Genomic DNA, 16,852 nt, shown 5'->3' on the forward strand with positions numbered 1-16,852 from the left:
TGATTGCTCAGGTGTGGGAACCTGCCTCCTGTTGCTGCCTCCCTTCCTAGGTCTGTTCTATTGCTTGACTGAACAGTGTGCAGCACTGGGGCGAGTTCATGGCCAAACCCTACGGTTGACTAACGAACAGGCTTTCAGGAGTTCCCTCAGGCTCTGTCGGTAAGCCCGGACCACTTTAGGAATCTAAGTTTTGTTCCAGGTCTTTCTCCCCCTCCAGGCAGGACCAGCTCTCGTTCCTCGCAGAGTAGTTGGTAGTAGTGGCTGAGCACCTCTAGGTCTTCCGGTCTCGGTGCCGGGGAGCAGAGCCTTGCTTTCATGTTATGCGGTCCCTGACAGGGTTTGAGCGCATCCTGCAAAAACCTAGTGACTTTTCAGAAGTGGTGTTGCAGAGCCTGTTCATTGGCATTTCTGTGCAGGGATCGCTCGCTCCGAAAGTGCGATGTATGTCAATACTTTAATGCTTGTTTTCACTACCTGAGTGAAATTCAGAGAGAATTTTAACTTTTTTTTGTCAATACATATAACATTTTAATTCAGAAGCTTCATATTGTATTTTGGGTTGACATGTGATTTCAACAGATACACCAAACACATTTGATTCAAAAAATAATTTAAAAATTATATCACATTGTTTCAGCATAATTTTGGGAATTTTATTGATCCCGTACACAAGGAGGTTTTAAACAGTCATTGGAAAAATGCCATTATCTTTAATTCCATTTTCCCACAAAGTTCAAAGTCCCTTCAAATTATTGTATGATTGCATGATTTTTCACATTTGATTGTTTTTTTAAGAATTATAGTTGACTTCTTGCTACACACACTGTCAGCTGCTTCCCCAGTATCACTCTTCTTACCTCTCTTGCAAGGAGCTCTGGTGGTGCTGTCTGGTAAATTTGGCCCTGTTAACTTCAAGGTGCAGGGTTCAAACCCAGCTGCCACTCCAGAGCAGACCACATATTTAGTAAAGTAATTACGGAGAAAGTCGGGAGAGAGAAGCAAGCCTTAAACAAAGAATACTGATATTGGTATTTGTCCACATAACCCAAGGAAAGCTTCTCATTTACTGACAATTACTGCCCATCTACATTGAGTTCTAAAACTGCCTTTGCGTGGTCTCAGTCCTAAATATGAATGGCTACCTAAAAATAACTAGTTATGCAGCCTAATGTATAGCTAACAAGTAACAAGATAAACAATAAGGGGGGGGGGGCGAGAATCAGGTAAACAAAGGGAAATCCAGGAGATGAAAAAGAACTTAACAAACAAATCCTCAAGTGGTTAGCCTGTGAAAAATTTCAGAGAATAACATATTCATAAAACAAAAGCAAGGTTATTAATACAAAGGAATAATTAAAGAACTCTTAGACATTAAAAACTTGATTATTGAAGAAAATTTTAACTTTTAAGAAATGAAACAATTCACTTAATTTCAAAAAGAAAAAAGGTGAAAAGCAAAACATGTGTTGAGCCTATATTTTTCAGCGAGCCACTACGGAGGCAGCTTGACCAACCAGCTCCTTCCTGGGAAGCTGCCCTCATTGGGAAGCCTCCACAGAATGGAGAACTGTGTCTGAGCACCCCGTCTGTGAGTGAGCAGTACCTCAGGATTCCTGTGATGTTTGGTGTGATCTGGGGTGCTGGGATCCTCAGAGCATTCTTCCTATAATGATTATGAATTGCTCCTTTGCTCTATGCCATTTCACCTTCCAAAAAGTTTTATAGGAACACTTTACTCTCAGGTAGCAGAGGGAACCCAGGCATCTTCAGTTCTCTCTGACTTGTAGAACTGGCAAGTCCTTAGTTTCCAATAAATAACTAGTACCTTGCAGCCTTTGGCAAAGGTCGTCTTGACTTCACCTAACCTTTCACAGCGGTGTGTGGCTCCAGCAGCACCAGGTCTTTAAGGAAAGGCTAAGGGCAGTGCCAGGTCTTCCTCCCCAGTGCAACAACACAGCCAGGGGCCAGGACACAGCCAGGGGCCTAGCGGGACACAGCCAGGGGCCTAGCGGGACACATCCAGGGGCCTAGCGGGACACATCCAGGGGCCTAGCGGGACACAGGCCCCATCAGGTGGTGATGGGAGTCACCTGGCTTCAAAGCATCCTACTCTGCAGGTGTGATGAGACTCAGCACACTCCGTGAGGTGAGGCTCAAAACAGGGGTCTTCACCAGGTATTTCAGCTTCAGGTGTATGGCTTCCTCTCTCCACAGGCCATCAGGGATTCTGTTTTTCATAAGGAATAGAGCCCTGGTGGTATGGTGGTTATGCCTGGAGCTGTAGTCCACACGGTCTGTAGTTCAAAGCCACCAACAGCTCCGAGGAGAAATGCTGGGCTTTCCCCTTATTCCCTGTAAGCATTTACAAGCTCTGAAACCCACAGGAGGGTGCAGTGAGCCAGCACTAACAGTTGACTTTTGATCTTTACCAGGTTGCTAGGGCAACAGAGCTAGAGATGAATGGATGATATTTTATGGGGCAGGAGAATGTATTGTTAAACTCTCACTGAATCATATGAAGGGCAAGGATTTGTTCCGGACCTAGAAACCAGGTGCCATTCCGTCTGTTCCAACTAATGGTGACTCCATGTGTATCGGCGTAGGACTGGGCTCCTTGGCTGAGTTTTGGGGAGAAGATAGCCAGACCTTTCTTCTGAGATACCACTGAATGGACGCTAACCTTTGACGTTTTGGTTAGCAGTCAGCCAGCATATTAATCTGTAAGGATTTAGTTAATGGGTGGACACAGTGCTTAGAAGTTACATGACTAGATGCTGGACTGGCCCACCATCTGAGATGCTTGGAGGTTTGGCTGTGGACCTAATCCTATTTCCTGCTTCTACCTGCCTCCCGCCTTGCTGCCTGACACTCCTTGTTATTCATTTCCATTCACACTCAGTACCATTGAGTCAATGCCAACTCATCCTCACCCCGATAGGGTAGAACTGCCCTTTGGTTTTCTGAGTACACAGTCTTGTCTGTCTCTCATGGTGGTTTCGAACTGCCAACCTTGTGGTTTGCAGCCCAATGAGTAACCAATATGCCTCCAGGGCGCCTGTCACTTCTGTGAACACTCAGTTATAATCCTACTGCTATCTTTATCAAATTTCACAATGCTGTTTTTCTACTGAAGATTCTCTTCTTGAAACGGAATTTTAAAAAGAAACTGATTTTTAAAAAATCTTCTAAATTACTAACAGAAGCCCTGGAGGCACTGTGGGTTAGATTGCTAGCCTCAAGGTTAGTGGTTCAAAACTACCAACTGCTCCAGGGGATACCGATGAGGTAACTGGCTCATATAAAGTTAGACAACCTCGGGGCCCTATTCTCAACCTTCCTAATGCTGTGACCCTTTCATACAGTTCCTCATATTGTGGACCCCCACCCCAACCATAATTATTTTCATTGCTACTTCATCACTATAATTTTGCTACTGTTATGAATCAGATGACCCCTGTGAAAGGGTCATTTGACCCCCAGAGGGGTGGCGACCCCTAGGCTGATACAGCTGTTCCAGAGGTTCACTACCAGGCAGAATCTCCTCCCTGGCTATGAGAATATGGATGACAATAAACCATCCATATAGATTTAGGCGTGGCTATTAAGAATGGTTTTGTTTAACTGCTTGATTATCGTAGCAAGCCTATACATAGGAGCTAGAATAGCTACATCTTTTGTTTTGCAAGTTGGCAGGAAGGATGTCATCCTCCACACTGCCTAGCTTGCTGACAGACCTGTAGACAGACTGGCTGAGAGTCACCCTGGGCCCCTCACAGTCTGACATCCTTTAATCAGCTCATTAATCTTCTCAGTCACCAAGTCCCCTCTTCTATGCTGGTCCAGGGAGCCCTGGTGGCATAGTGGTCACCCATTGGGCTTCAAACCACAAGGTGAAATCTCCAGTTGCTCCGAGGGTGAAAGATGGGGCTTTCTAATCCCATAAAGCATATCAGTCTCAGACACTCACAGGGGTTATTCTACCCTGGCCCACAGGGTTGCTTTGAGCCAGCATCAACTCACTGCCAGCGAGTGAGCTACTGGTCCAAAGAAATCATTCTAAAACACTGTGACCAACAACTGCTTATTAAGATTCTGACGTTTGTGCAATGGGAACTTTGTCCTGAAACCCATTGGGGTCTGTTTAAGCAGAGAAGTCACATGATCTGGACCAGCCTTCCCCACTTCCACTCGACCTCACCTGACTTCCTCATTGTCCACACGTCATTGGTGTTACTGCTTCAGGGAAGTTTTCTTGATCCTCAGACTAGATGTGGAGAAAGTGGGACCTGGGCGCCCAGCTTTTCTCCTGTCCCCTCGCATCTCAGGGGTGCCTCCCTGTCCAACATAGACACAACACAGTTATGACCTGCAGGAACAGACCAGAATTCCTGAGGAGCAGAGAGAGAACTTGGAAAAGCTGCCCACACGGCTCTGCTGTGTACCTTAAAGTTCCCTCTTAAATTTCCATCACTTGAGCTTCCTCCAAAGCTTCTTTAAACTCCTGCTGGTTTCCACGGGAGGCGCTCTCTCTCCTTGGTGTGGTCGTCACTCTTCCCTGCTTGGATTTCAGGGACCGTTCATGCCATCATGGTACATCTCATACCATAAACCCACAGCATGTTCTATGTACATGTCTCATCAAACACCTACGATGTATATTTTAATGCAGACTATTGACCTTAGTCTTAGAGTTGCCGGGTGCGGCAAGTGATTCATTTTAGCTCTGCTGCTGACGGAGGGAAAGAGAGGTCAGAGGTTGCAGGCTACCCAGATGTCCCTCGGGAAGGCAGACTTTAAGAAAACCAACCAGGAAAACCCTGTGGAGCTCAGTTTTCCTCTGACACCCAGGGGCCGCCAGGAGTCAGAATCAACTCTGGAACACCTGGTTCACACCTGCTTCATTCACATCTCCCTCCACTGCAATTCAAAATTCACTAGAGTCTCCCCGACAGCACTACCACACGGAGCCACATGGTGGCACCTGTGCCTGTCAAATTGTAGCTGCCTTGACTGGTTTGGTGAACAACTTTCAGAGAGTTGGCTGGTAATTTAGAAACCAACACCCCAGGATAACGTTTTCCCTCATCTCATGGGACAGTCTAAGTTGCAGCACTTAAAATAATGTAACTACACTGTTTTAAAAAATATTGGCCTTACACCTCCTAAAAGGAAAACAAACCCCTATCACTGTTGGGTTGGTCTGGACTCCTGGGGGTCTTACAGCATGAGCATAACTTCCCAATGGCGTGTCCATCTGGCTGCTCTGTTCTCCCGCGGAGCAGCTGGTGGCTTCCGACACCTGGAGGCTACCAGCTGAATGCTTTCACCACTGCCACCCAGACTCCTCCCATGGGAGCTCATGATTCAGTAAGCCCTGCTGCCTAATAGATTCTCCTGGGTTCTGCAGGAGAAATGCGGTCGCATGTACTGAGCTAGGACCTCCAAGCACTTCCGCCTGTGCATTCATGCTCTCGGGCGGCTGGAACAAATGACCACCAAGTGGAGGTCTTTGATCAACAGCCATGGATTGTCTCATGTTTCTGGAATCCAGTGGTTTGCGATCAGGGTGCTGGCTTGTGAATTCCTTGTGGGGCTCCCATGCTTTTCCCTGACCTTGTGGTAGCTCTTGGCATCCTTTGGCTTGCGGCTGCTGCAGCCATGACCTCCTGCTGCTGTGTCTCTGCTTCTCTGCCTCTTCCTGTTTAATGACAGGACTCAGACAGGGTTAGGATGCCTTCTACTCTTGTGTGACTACCTTTGACCTATAATATCTTATACCCATAATTACCATCACATCATAATCAGACTCTTCCTCAACAAAGTCATGCTCATAGGGACTGGCGATTTTACGGGGCCCTGCACTATCGGGTCACTACATACTTCTGCAATATGATTTCTTCCCAATGCCTGGCACCCCTTCTCCGTGTCCTATTACTCAAACCCCAACCCTCCAAACATTCTCCCTTCATTTCCTCAAATAGGGGACTTGATTTCTGAGTCTCTGGATACGTCATTATGCCATTACTGGATTAACGGGCCTGGAATTCTGCTTCCTCCTTCCTGTATTTGTTCTTCTCAAAGTGATCCTTTCACCCCGCCCCCAGCTTAGATCGAAATTGCCTGTCCTACAAAGCACTTACTGGGTGTGTATGTGTGTGTGCGTGCGCGCGTGTGTTTTAAGATAACTTCCAAGTATGCTTTACCAGGCAGCCTCCTATCCCTTTTCCGTTCTCCTTTTCAACTTCTGGGTAACGAAAGGGTCTGATCTGGGCTGAACTACTTTCCAAGGCCCAGCATTTGATACAGTCTGGGACAGCAAATGTTTGCTCTATTAAATCAATTAGAAGTTCGAAAAGTCGTACAACATTACTAAGCGATATAAAGTGGGATATCCGTGTGAGGATAAATCCAACAGATTTGCTTCAATGTCATCGACCCCAAGATTAGAAACAAAAATGTCAAGCAGTGCAACTATTGCTCCTCCACTTCATCTTTCCTCTAGGCCTGTGCACTTCTGAAGGCATGGTTTCCATCTGTGGGCTGGGATGAGCTCTGGGCAGTGGGTTTTGGGGAACCTTTCCACAAAGAGTTCTGGACACCATGATTAATGCCACATCCTCATGACAGGTTCAAAGTCTATGACACTTAAGTCGTGGCAGTCCCTCCTTTAAATGGTTCTCTGGCTGGACTTCTTCGAAGCCATATTTATTTGTTCTTCTGGCAGTGCATGCACTTTCAGAATTCTTCACTGTAACACCATAATTCAAATGCATCAGTTCTTCTGTGGTCTTTCCTATTCATTGTCCAATTTCACATGCACATGAGAGAACCGAAAACCCGGGGTTGTGAGTCAGATGTGCCTCAGGCTTAACGTTGACATCCTTGTTCGTCAACACTTTTAAGAGATCTCGTGCAGCAGATTTGCCAAATCCAGTGTGTCCTGTGCTGCTTTGATGAGCACTGGTGGTGGGTCCAAGTAAAAGGACAGGGCAGGACTGTACAAATGTGAGGTGTCTGTGTCCTATCACGAAACCGCTTTCCACCACGTGTCTGTCTGTGGCCTATCATGAAACCGCTCTCCACCACGTGTCTGTCAGTGTGCCACTCCGTGGGGCTTGTGTGTTGCTGCGATGCTGGAAGGTGTGTCACTGGCATCTCAAATACCAGCAGGGTCACCCAAAGTGAACAAGTTTCAGCAGAGCTTCCAGACTGAGAACAGCCTACAAAGGAGGCATAGTCTGTCCACTTCTTAGGAAGTAGTCACCCTAAACCCTATGGATAGCATCAAAACCTTGTCTCATACTGAAAAGCTCATGGATAGAAGCAGGACATTGTCGGAGAGGGGCCAGAAGATGAACCCATCAGGACAGAAGGCACTCAAACTCTATCTGAGGCAGAGCCACCTTCTCAGAGTAGAGTCGACTGTGATACCGCGGATGGAGTACAGCTTCAGGACCTTCATTTGCTGCTGGGGAACAACTCAAAATGAGAAGAAACAACTGTAAACATCAGTTAATAATCGGACCTTGGAATGTACAAGATATGAACCTAGGAAGACTGGAAGTTGTCGAAAATGAAGGGGAACTCATGAGCATTGGCATTCTAGGCACTCCCGAGCTGCCGTGGGCTGGTAAGGGCCATTTGAACAGCAAAGCCCACGCTTCTCTATGTGGGGTGACCGCTTCAGGAGGAATGCCATTGCTTTCATCTTCAACATGGACACTGCGAGGGCTACCCTTGAAGTCAGTGCTGTCTGGGAGGAAAATGTCTATCTGAATACAAGGAAATCCAATCAACACAACTACCAATGTCTGCTATCAAACATGCCAGCAGGATGGTTGATAATTATTGGCATTTGGAATGCAAAAGTTGGAAACAAAGAGGAATGAACCGTAGTTGGAAAATCTGATCTTGGTGAAAGACAGAAAGCTGGAGCTCACATGACACAATTTCAGAAGACCAATGACTTCATGGTAAATACCTTTTTTTCAACAACACAAACAATGACCATAGATGTGGACTTCTCCAGATGGAATACACAGAAATAAAATTGTGTATTCATCTGTGGGAAGACCGATGGAGAAGCTCATTATCAGTAGCTAAAACCAGGCCAGGGCTGCCTATGAAACAGACCATCAATTGTTCACATGTGGGTTCAGGTTGAAGATGAAGTAATTGAGGGCAATTCCAGGAGAGCCAAAACACGATCTCGAGTGTGTCCCATCTGGGGACATCTAAAAGCAACAACATAAAATACAGATGCAGTAGGAAACCAGAGAAGATAAATTTTCCAAAAAGAATTAAGGCCAGAGGCAGACCTTACAGTGAACAGAGCTTGGAAAATCAGCTAAGAAAAAATAAATGATGCGCAATATGGCAGGAGGCTGGACCGCAGCCATGCCTGGTGCTTGAAACTGTGAAGAGATCGGTAACTGTTGGGGGATGTGGGAAGTAAGGTGGGCCCTCACCTGAATGCCAGAGGTCACTTGCTCTCGCTTTAGCAGTGTTCTCTCGATCCAGTGTTTGCTTTGCCAGCAGAATTGCCTGTTGTTGTTAATTAGCATGTGTGTTTCCCCTGGGCAGGCACACACGAATGGTGCTTGGGTGCCTTGTGGTGATACTTCTCATTTGTACCAAATCAGGCTCTACATACTCTCTGCGTCCCACCTGGGCAATGCTTGCTCTCCTTGTTTCTAGTCAATGCTCTCTTCTACTAGCCTGCCACTGACGATCCCTGCTTCCCCTCCCTCACAGGCTAACCTTCGTTGGTTCTTTGTGTGTCCGAGTCATTTTTGTGAAAGGTGACTGTGTGTGCTAGATGTGAATATCATGTGCACTTGCATATGGTATTGGATGATAATCCAATTTTAGGCAAAGCTTTGAGTGCAATTATTTTGATATTGAATTGTTTTAAAAGGCCTTGCTGGTTTTAGTTTTGAAAGTTTAGAGAGTTGCATTGCTAAGATTTTTTGCCCCCATTTCATTTTTTGGTCCCAGACGCTACTCCCAGTGAGCAGTCATTCTGGAAGCTCATCACTTTGCCCAAGGTGGCCCTGATAGCCTTCGTCATCAACTCACTCAGCGCAGGCTTCGGCTTCCTGGACCCAACTCTGTCCCTCTTTGTTTTGGAGAAGGTAAGCCGACCAGAAAGCTCTGTCATGCAGCCCAACCCAAGCGAACTCACTGCCATTGAGTTGATGCGGACTCATGGTGAATCTGTGGGGCAGAAGCCCCGTCTGTCTCCCCTGGATTGGCTGATGGCTTTGAACTACAGACCTTGTGGATCGCAACCCAACAAGTAACCACTGTGCACACAGGGCTCCTGCTGCTATGTAGCAAGTCAATGTTATTGTTTGCTCTCTACTCCTACAGGGTAGTCCTCTGTGGGTTTTCAAGACAGTAACTTTTCAGGGGAGTAGAGAGCCTTTTTCTACTGCTTTCTCCTACGGAGTAGGCTGGTCATTTTGAACTGCTGACGTGACCGCTACGCTACAGGGCTCCCCCAGTGCAGAGCCCAGGGGACTAACTGTGGGGCGTTTCCCCGCCACCTTACAGGTTTGCTGTGCGTCAGAATGGATTGGAGGGCACACGGCAGCAACAAATGCTGAGAAACACATTACATGTTTCATACAAAATGCTACCGAGACAACAATCTAGGTCTTCTGACCTTGGTTTAGTTTTACTGATCTGCTTGTTGTTGTTTTAAATATTTTTAATTGGCATATACTTCGCATATCATTTACTTTCCTCTGAACCCATGGTATAAGCCTCTTTTTTCTTCCCTCCCTTCCCCCAGCATTATTTTCTTGTGCTAATAGTTGTTAGCACTCCATGCCCCCCACAAAGGTAAACAGGAAGCAAAAAACTAGCAACGTCCCCACCCAAAAAAAACCTATAAACAATAACAAAACAGAGAGAACACTCAAAAAGAGAGCAGATATTATTAAAAACTGAAAACAACTTTAATAGGGTCAAAAAGGGAGATCAAATGACAAGGTATTACATTTTAAACAAAAGACATCTGGCGCAATTGACTTTATAATATTCTCTCTCTGATAACAAGGCTGCTTACGTCCCTGGACTGTGGTCAGAGGGGATTCACCTGAGGCTTACTCCATGTGGGGACCCTGCAAATGGATTTTGGGTTTCTAGGGATGTGGTGAGAAACACACAAAAAGTGCTGTGATTTAGAGACAAACATTGTATGTTTACTGTAAAATGCTGTAGATGTTTAATATAAACTTCCCCAAGAAGTCACAAGATAGGAAGTTCCATGATTGGCTTCAGTAGACTCATGGTAAATAGCAGTACTGGAGACATGGTAGAAGGAAAAGATGGCTGTTTATTCAGTAATGGAAAAGTTAGCAATGGATATTGATGTTTGCACAATATGATGGATGTGATTGATCCTTCTGCGTGGTACATAGGAAAAATATTGAAATGACCATTGTGTTATCGGTATTTTTATAACAATAAGAGAATGTGAAAATATAAAAATAATATTTCTTCTAAAATGACAACTATGTAATTGAATTCCATTTTTTTAACAGTTTAATTTACCAGCTGGATATGTGGGACTCGTGTTCCTGGGCTTGGCATTGTGCTATGCTATTTCTTCACCACTGCTAGGCCTTCTGAGTGATAAAATGCCAGTATGTATACTTCACTTATATTGATACACTTTTGCATGCTTAGTGTCTTTCCAACTGTACCCCTGGCCCCCAACTCCGTGGGTCCATGGATTAGATTGGCAGCGTGTGTGAATGAGAGAGAGGTTCCTGTGTCTTCCAACCTGCATCACCCTCAGAAGACCGACTTTTAACTGCTTCATTTGGGAAGGAGGAGTCTTAAGCTAATCATGGTGGAAAATGATTCTTTTATACATCTTTAAAGGAAAAAGAACCCTTTGTGTCGATTTTGCAGAGGAAAAATGACATTCACCTTCAAGTTGGGCAGAGACCCAAAAGGAATTAGGGAAATGGACCAAACTGAGAGGTGCTACATTGCAAGGAGCTGGTTTAAGCTTTCTGTGAGAGTCAAAGAGTTCATCATGCAAATGTGCACAGCTTGTCCCATAAAACCCAATGTCATCAGGTCACTTGGCTCATTATGACCCTGTGAGATAGAGAAGAACTTCCCCAGAGGTCTTCAAGACTGTCGTTTTCTACAGAGCTTTCTCCTCTAGAGCAGCTGGTGGGTTTGAACCACTGGCCTTTCAGTTTGCAGCTGGGTACCTAACTGCACTGCCAATCACCCACAGACACCCATATCCCATAGCTATAGCCATCCTGGTGGAAAACTATTTTCCTTTAACTGGGTCAGAATCATTAGTTCTAGTTGACTAGGACCCTTGGTAGCATAGTGCTTACTGACTGGGCTGCTACTCTTGAGGTCAGCAGTTTGAAACCACTAGCTGCTCAATGGAAGCCAAAGTTTTCTGCTCTTGTGAAGCTACAGTTTCAGAAACCCACAGGAGCAATTCTGCCCTGTCCTGTAGGATCGTGAGAAATCAGCATTGACTTGATGACAGTGAGCTTTTTTTTGAGTATACAAACTAGTACTGTTGGTCCAAACTCAGACTTGTCTGGCGTTACTGCTGGCTTTTCATTAGATTTTCATATAGATGTAACAAGATTTAAATTTCATGGAGATTGCTTTGTAATCCCAAGGGATCAAAAGCCAATGCTTTTAGCACTTGGTTTTAGGCCACAGCCCAATATAAGTGAGCAGCAATTACAAGCCTGGGAGTTTTAAACTATTATACTCAAGTGTCTTATTAAGGAATAAATTCACTCACAATATTGACTTGTCTGGGAGTTTGACCTACTTGAGGGGTAAGTTTTAAAATGTAGATTTTGGTATTTAAATCATGAATAGCTCATATGAAAAATCTGCAATTAATCCTCGGCCTTTTTAAGGAATGCCCGTCTGCTGATTTGCCTCTTGGGGAGCAGTCAGTGCCATGCTGCCCGTCGTCGATGCTGAGTTCACCCTCTACTCATTTTCCCTCTGATAGATGTATTTTCTTCAGTACAGCTGGGTTTTTGAATGGTGGTCCTTGAATGCTTTTTAAATCTTCTTTTGTAATGGAGAGTTTTGACTTGTAAGACGTTCTGAGGACCCTTGTTTTTCCTTACCAGTATCTAAGGAAATGGTTTCTGGTCTTTGGAAACTTAATCACAGCGGCCTGCTACATGTTCTTAGGACCGGTCCCAATCCTGCATATTAAAAGGTAATCTCTTCCTCTGCATTTCTGGACAAAACACATTCAGTTGTGTTTGTTTGTTTGTTTTAATTGGTGTGGTACTGGGAGGGCTTGGTACTTTGTGCTAAATAATTACCCTGACTTCTTTGTCACACGTATTTTTCCTCATTGCAAACAAATAGCAATGCATGTTGTATGAAGTGAGAAAAAATGCCTATTTTGTGTCTCATGTGGATAGGTTTTGGGGCTTTTTGTTTTAACAGCCTGTTGTTCCTAACCATTAGCTGATCATATTTATTGTATATCTGTATATATCTTTCTATTATTGTTATTTTTTCTATTTGTCCTTGCTCCTTGAGACAGGAACCCAATCTGTGTTTGTTTCAGTGTCATCCTTAGCATTCAGTACATGTACGTGTTTTTATTATAATTTATTTACTAAAATGAAGTAAGCTCCTTAGGTTTTTGGGGGTACTTTGGGATGAAAGCATGGTGTCAGGGAAAAAGCATAGCTCTCAATTCTTATTCTGACTTACTAATTATGATTCAGAAATGACTCTAAGTTAGTGCGTTGAGCTACTAAACACACAAAACCACTTAATTTCCAAGAGCCTCCATTTTCTTATGTATAAAAAGGAATTTATAACAGTCTCAGGGTATATTTTGTAACATCCCAGGGTTATTACAAGGATTAAATGTGAAAATAAGATATAAGAAATCCTGATGGGGTAGCACATTGAACTGCTTATCTCAAGGTCAGCAGTTCACATCCGCCATCCACTCCGTAGGAGAACAATGAGGCTTTCTGCCCCCATTAAGATTTATAACTGTGAAATTCAAAGAGCAGTTCAGCTCTGTAGGATCACTATGACTTAGAACTGACTCCATGGCTGTGGGAAAGTCCCGTATGTAAAGTAACTCTTTTACTTTTTACCTTCAACTCAAAATTTTAATTTATTTTCTAATCAATCCAGTATTAAAGCCAAGTCAAAAGGGAACAGAATTGATGTTATCCTTTTGGCCAACTCGGAAGGATTTTGTTTGGTGAGAAGAAGGCAGGATGCCATACTGCCTTCTTCTCCCTCCACCCCCAATATAAGGAACAAAATGGTGCTTTAATGAAATAAATTGTACCTGGCGGTAATGAAGATTCTTTTCTCAAAGGCAACACATATGGTTGGGTTCTGTTAACAGATAGGTCTGATCAGTGCTGCATGTGTGCTAAACTACCAGGAAGATAACCAGAACCTGCTGCCATTGAGTGGACTAAGTCATGAGCACTCCACATGTGTCCAAGGTGCTCCGTAGGGCTGTCAAGGGCTGGTGGTTGGAAAGTGGGCCATCAAGTCCTTTTGAGGATCCTTTGGGTGGACTTGAACCTCCAACTCTTCAGCTAGAGGCTGCACCAGCCATGGGCTCTGTCAGGAAGAGACCAGTTATTAAACTCTTATGACTGACCTTTGAAATGCTAACTTTTAATTTTTATTTTTTAAATCTCAACAACTGCTATGCAGTCAGCTCTGGCTGCTAGTGCTGGTGTTGGTTATCAATGGCATCTCTGCTGGGATGAGCATAATTCCAACTTTCCCGGAGATTCTCAGTTGTGCACAGTAAGTTACTTTGGTTGTTTGAACAGCTGTCTTCTAAAGAATCATGAACTTTCTTGAATTTCTCCATTTGTGGGGGCCGGGGAAGGGTACATCATCTGAGATATTTTTGTCCTAAACATTTCATCTTCAGGATATTATATCTCAGAGTATTTTGATTAAAGTCATATCAATTATAAGACAGTATTATAAATAAGACTATATTGTAATGCTAAAACTTTAATGTGTAAAATGGGCCATGCACAGTGACTTGGATGGCGCCTTGGTTTGTATTCATAATTTGAAGTCAAAGCCAAATGGAAAGGCTTCAACATTGTTCTTCTCTCATGGAGGAGATCCACAAAGGCACCAGATGTCCATCTCTGGACAGTCATAGTGGTGAAATGAGACAATGTGACATAAGGAAGAAAATGTACGGTTGAGAATGGAGAATCTGGCAAGGCAGTATCTGGATCCTAGAGAGAGAAAACCCTATCTCTGTATCTCCATCTCTATATTTAAACTATATCTTATAGATGCCATCAAATTATTTTTAGAAAATCATAGCATAAATGTAATATGGGAAATCTTTAAAACCAAGTGAGCCTTTTCAATCTCAGAAATGGAATATGTTTCTGATGTGGGCTTTGTCCAAATCACCCCTGGTTTATCTTCATTAATTTATCATGCAACACTCTTCTTCTTGCACGTGGACTTCCCTCTGAGTCACCATGGATACACTTTTTATTTTGACAGTGAAAATGGATTTGAGGAAGGACTGAGCACTTTGGGACTTGTGTCCGGTCTCTTTGGCGCATTGTGGTCAGTTGGGTGAGTGGTCCTGAATTGTATTCAAACCTGCAAGATAGGAAACACTGTCCCCATTTTACAGATGGGAGATGAGATGCTGAGACGTCAGATACATTTTCGCAAAGATTCATTCAACAAGGGCACAGCCTTGTTTGTTCTTTATTTTAAGGGCAGAGTTCTAATCCATACTCTTTGACTTCAAAACCAGTGATTATACAATCATTTTCAACACCTAATCCAAATAGTCTCGTATATAGGATTTTAATTAAGTGATATTTTAAAGTTCCTTCAACAATGTTTGAAATCATTTATCCACTCAATCATTTATTTTTCACGCTCCACTATATTAGTCACGAGTTGGGCTATAGCGGCCAGGTCAGCAGTTCACAACCACCAGCCAAGCGTTAAAGTCCGGGCTTTCTACACCAGAAAGAGCTACAATCTCAGACACTCACAGGGTCAGTTCTGCCCTGTCCTATACGGTCGCCATGAGTCAGAGTTGACAAGAGTTTTTAGTTGGGTTTATTACATATAACACAAGGAGCCCTGGAGCTTAATGGCTTCATATTTGGGCCATTAACATGAAACTCAACCATTCTATTTACCAGCAGCTCCGTGGGAGAAAGATGAGGTTTGGGCTCCCCTAAAGATGTATGGTCCCTGAGACCTACGGAGCAGTTCTCTCTCCCATAGGGTCTGTATGAGGTGGAATTCATTCAGTGGCTGTGGATTTGGCTTTCTCTTTTTTGAGGGGTGGGGTAGCAGAGAGGTAACTATAGCAAGCACTGTCGCTAGTTTCCATTGGTTGATGCCAACACATGGCGAGCTCGTGTGACCTTTTGGTGGTTTGTCACTAGGCCTTCTGGGTGGGTTGGAGTGTCAGCCTGCGGGCTAAGAGTTGACTTTTCACCATCCAGGGATGTTTTAATAAGTATATACTGAATTAAGTTATTTTAAATGTGAATACTGAATAGAATAAATTGTATTTCATGTAGAGAAGAATGGAGAGTTAACCAAGTTTCCTTTGAAGTATCTTTTATTTTCCATAAGGTACCAATTTTTCAGAAAGAGATAATTTTACACTTGTTTGAAAATTCTGTGCTTTATTATTACCAGGTAGAATATTTTTCTTTTGCCCAAGCTATGTTTATAAATGGTTATTTTATTTAAAATTCAAAATTCCAATTTGATGAAGATTTATGATGGAAGGGTTATATAGCTTTTAAGAACTAATTCTGTTTTGCACTATTGAACACTCATTTTCTCTTTCTCAGTGCTTTTTTAGGACCTACCCTGGGTGGATTTATGTATGAGAAAATAGGGTTTGAGTGGGCAGCAGCTATACAAGGTCTGTGGCCTCTGATAAGTGTAAGTAACCAGTCTTTTGCGTGAATGTTTACTCTATTTATAGAGAAATTTAACTTACAGAATTATATTCATTAACCAATACCTTTAATTGTGTTAAAGGGACTATCAATGGGCTTATATTATCTACTGGAACACTCAAGGAGAAAAAGGTATGGTCATCACGTTTTTTTTTCCTATTATGGGAGTAATACACACACACACACACACACACACACACACACACGCTATTTTCCATTAAAACCTCTAGTCAGAGAAGTTCTGCGCATTCTGACCTTAATACCTCGCAGGTACATTTAAGGAAATATTTGGGTGATGTAGGTCTTGGGTGTTTGTTGAAGATGAGAAATACTAAGGCGCTCTTCTCTTCCCTGCCTCCCTGTAGATCCCTACCTCACGGCATTCCCAGCACAGAGGAGGAACGGACCACCCTCTTGCCTAATGAAATCTAATCCTCTGAAGCCTGGAATGATAGGAGTCTGGGAGGCAGAACCTTCTGATGCTGTGCTTCCCAGCTGGTTTTCAGAATCTTAGGCACAAGCTGCATGGATCAGATCCCAGGACCGTGGAACTTTCAGGACCACGCATACTTCAGGCTACCCCTGCCGTGATTGTCAAAGCTGGCCTGGGGAACCAGCCTTAGTTGAAATATTAAAAATAAGAAGCGCAGTGGAGAACCAGCACAAGGTTACTGTTAAGTAGCTCAGCTTTCCCTTGAAGGTGCTGTTATTGACTCCACCTGACCGGCTGCTTCTTCTGTTTACCGTTTGTCCTAAGTGCACTGATTCTGTAAATGTACTTTTTTCCCCTTAAGCGGAGAAGGAAAGGAATCAATCTTATAAGATTAAAATGTTAAAAATAAGATTCAAAATATAAAAAATAATTA

General features: G+C 43.6%; 1 protein-coding gene across 1 annotated transcript in view; it reads left to right on the plus strand.

The window, feature by feature from the left end:
• SLC18B1 (solute carrier family 18 member B1) overlaps window positions 1-16,852 on the plus strand; it is a 36,803-nt gene extending 19,951 nt beyond the window's left edge. The window contains exons 7-14 of the mRNA XM_075554528.1: window positions 8,998-9,134; window positions 10,551-10,652; window positions 12,141-12,232; window positions 13,720-13,815; window positions 14,548-14,622; window positions 15,876-15,969; window positions 16,069-16,118; window positions 16,352-16,852. Coding sequence (XP_075410643.1) covers window positions 8,998-9,134; window positions 10,551-10,652; window positions 12,141-12,232; window positions 13,720-13,815; window positions 14,548-14,622; window positions 15,876-15,969; window positions 16,069-16,118; window positions 16,352-16,418 — 713 coding nt within the window. The 3' untranslated portion in view covers window positions 16,419-16,852. The remainder of the gene's footprint in view (window positions 1-8,997; window positions 9,135-10,550; window positions 10,653-12,140; window positions 12,233-13,719; window positions 13,816-14,547; window positions 14,623-15,875; window positions 15,970-16,068; window positions 16,119-16,351) is intronic.

Source organism: Tenrec ecaudatus, chromosome 7 (assembly GCF_050624435.1).
Source record: "Tenrec ecaudatus isolate mTenEca1 chromosome 7, mTenEca1.hap1, whole genome shotgun sequence".
In the NCBI taxonomy this organism is placed as follows: Eukaryota; Metazoa; Chordata; class Mammalia; order Afrosoricida; family Tenrecidae; genus Tenrec; species Tenrec ecaudatus.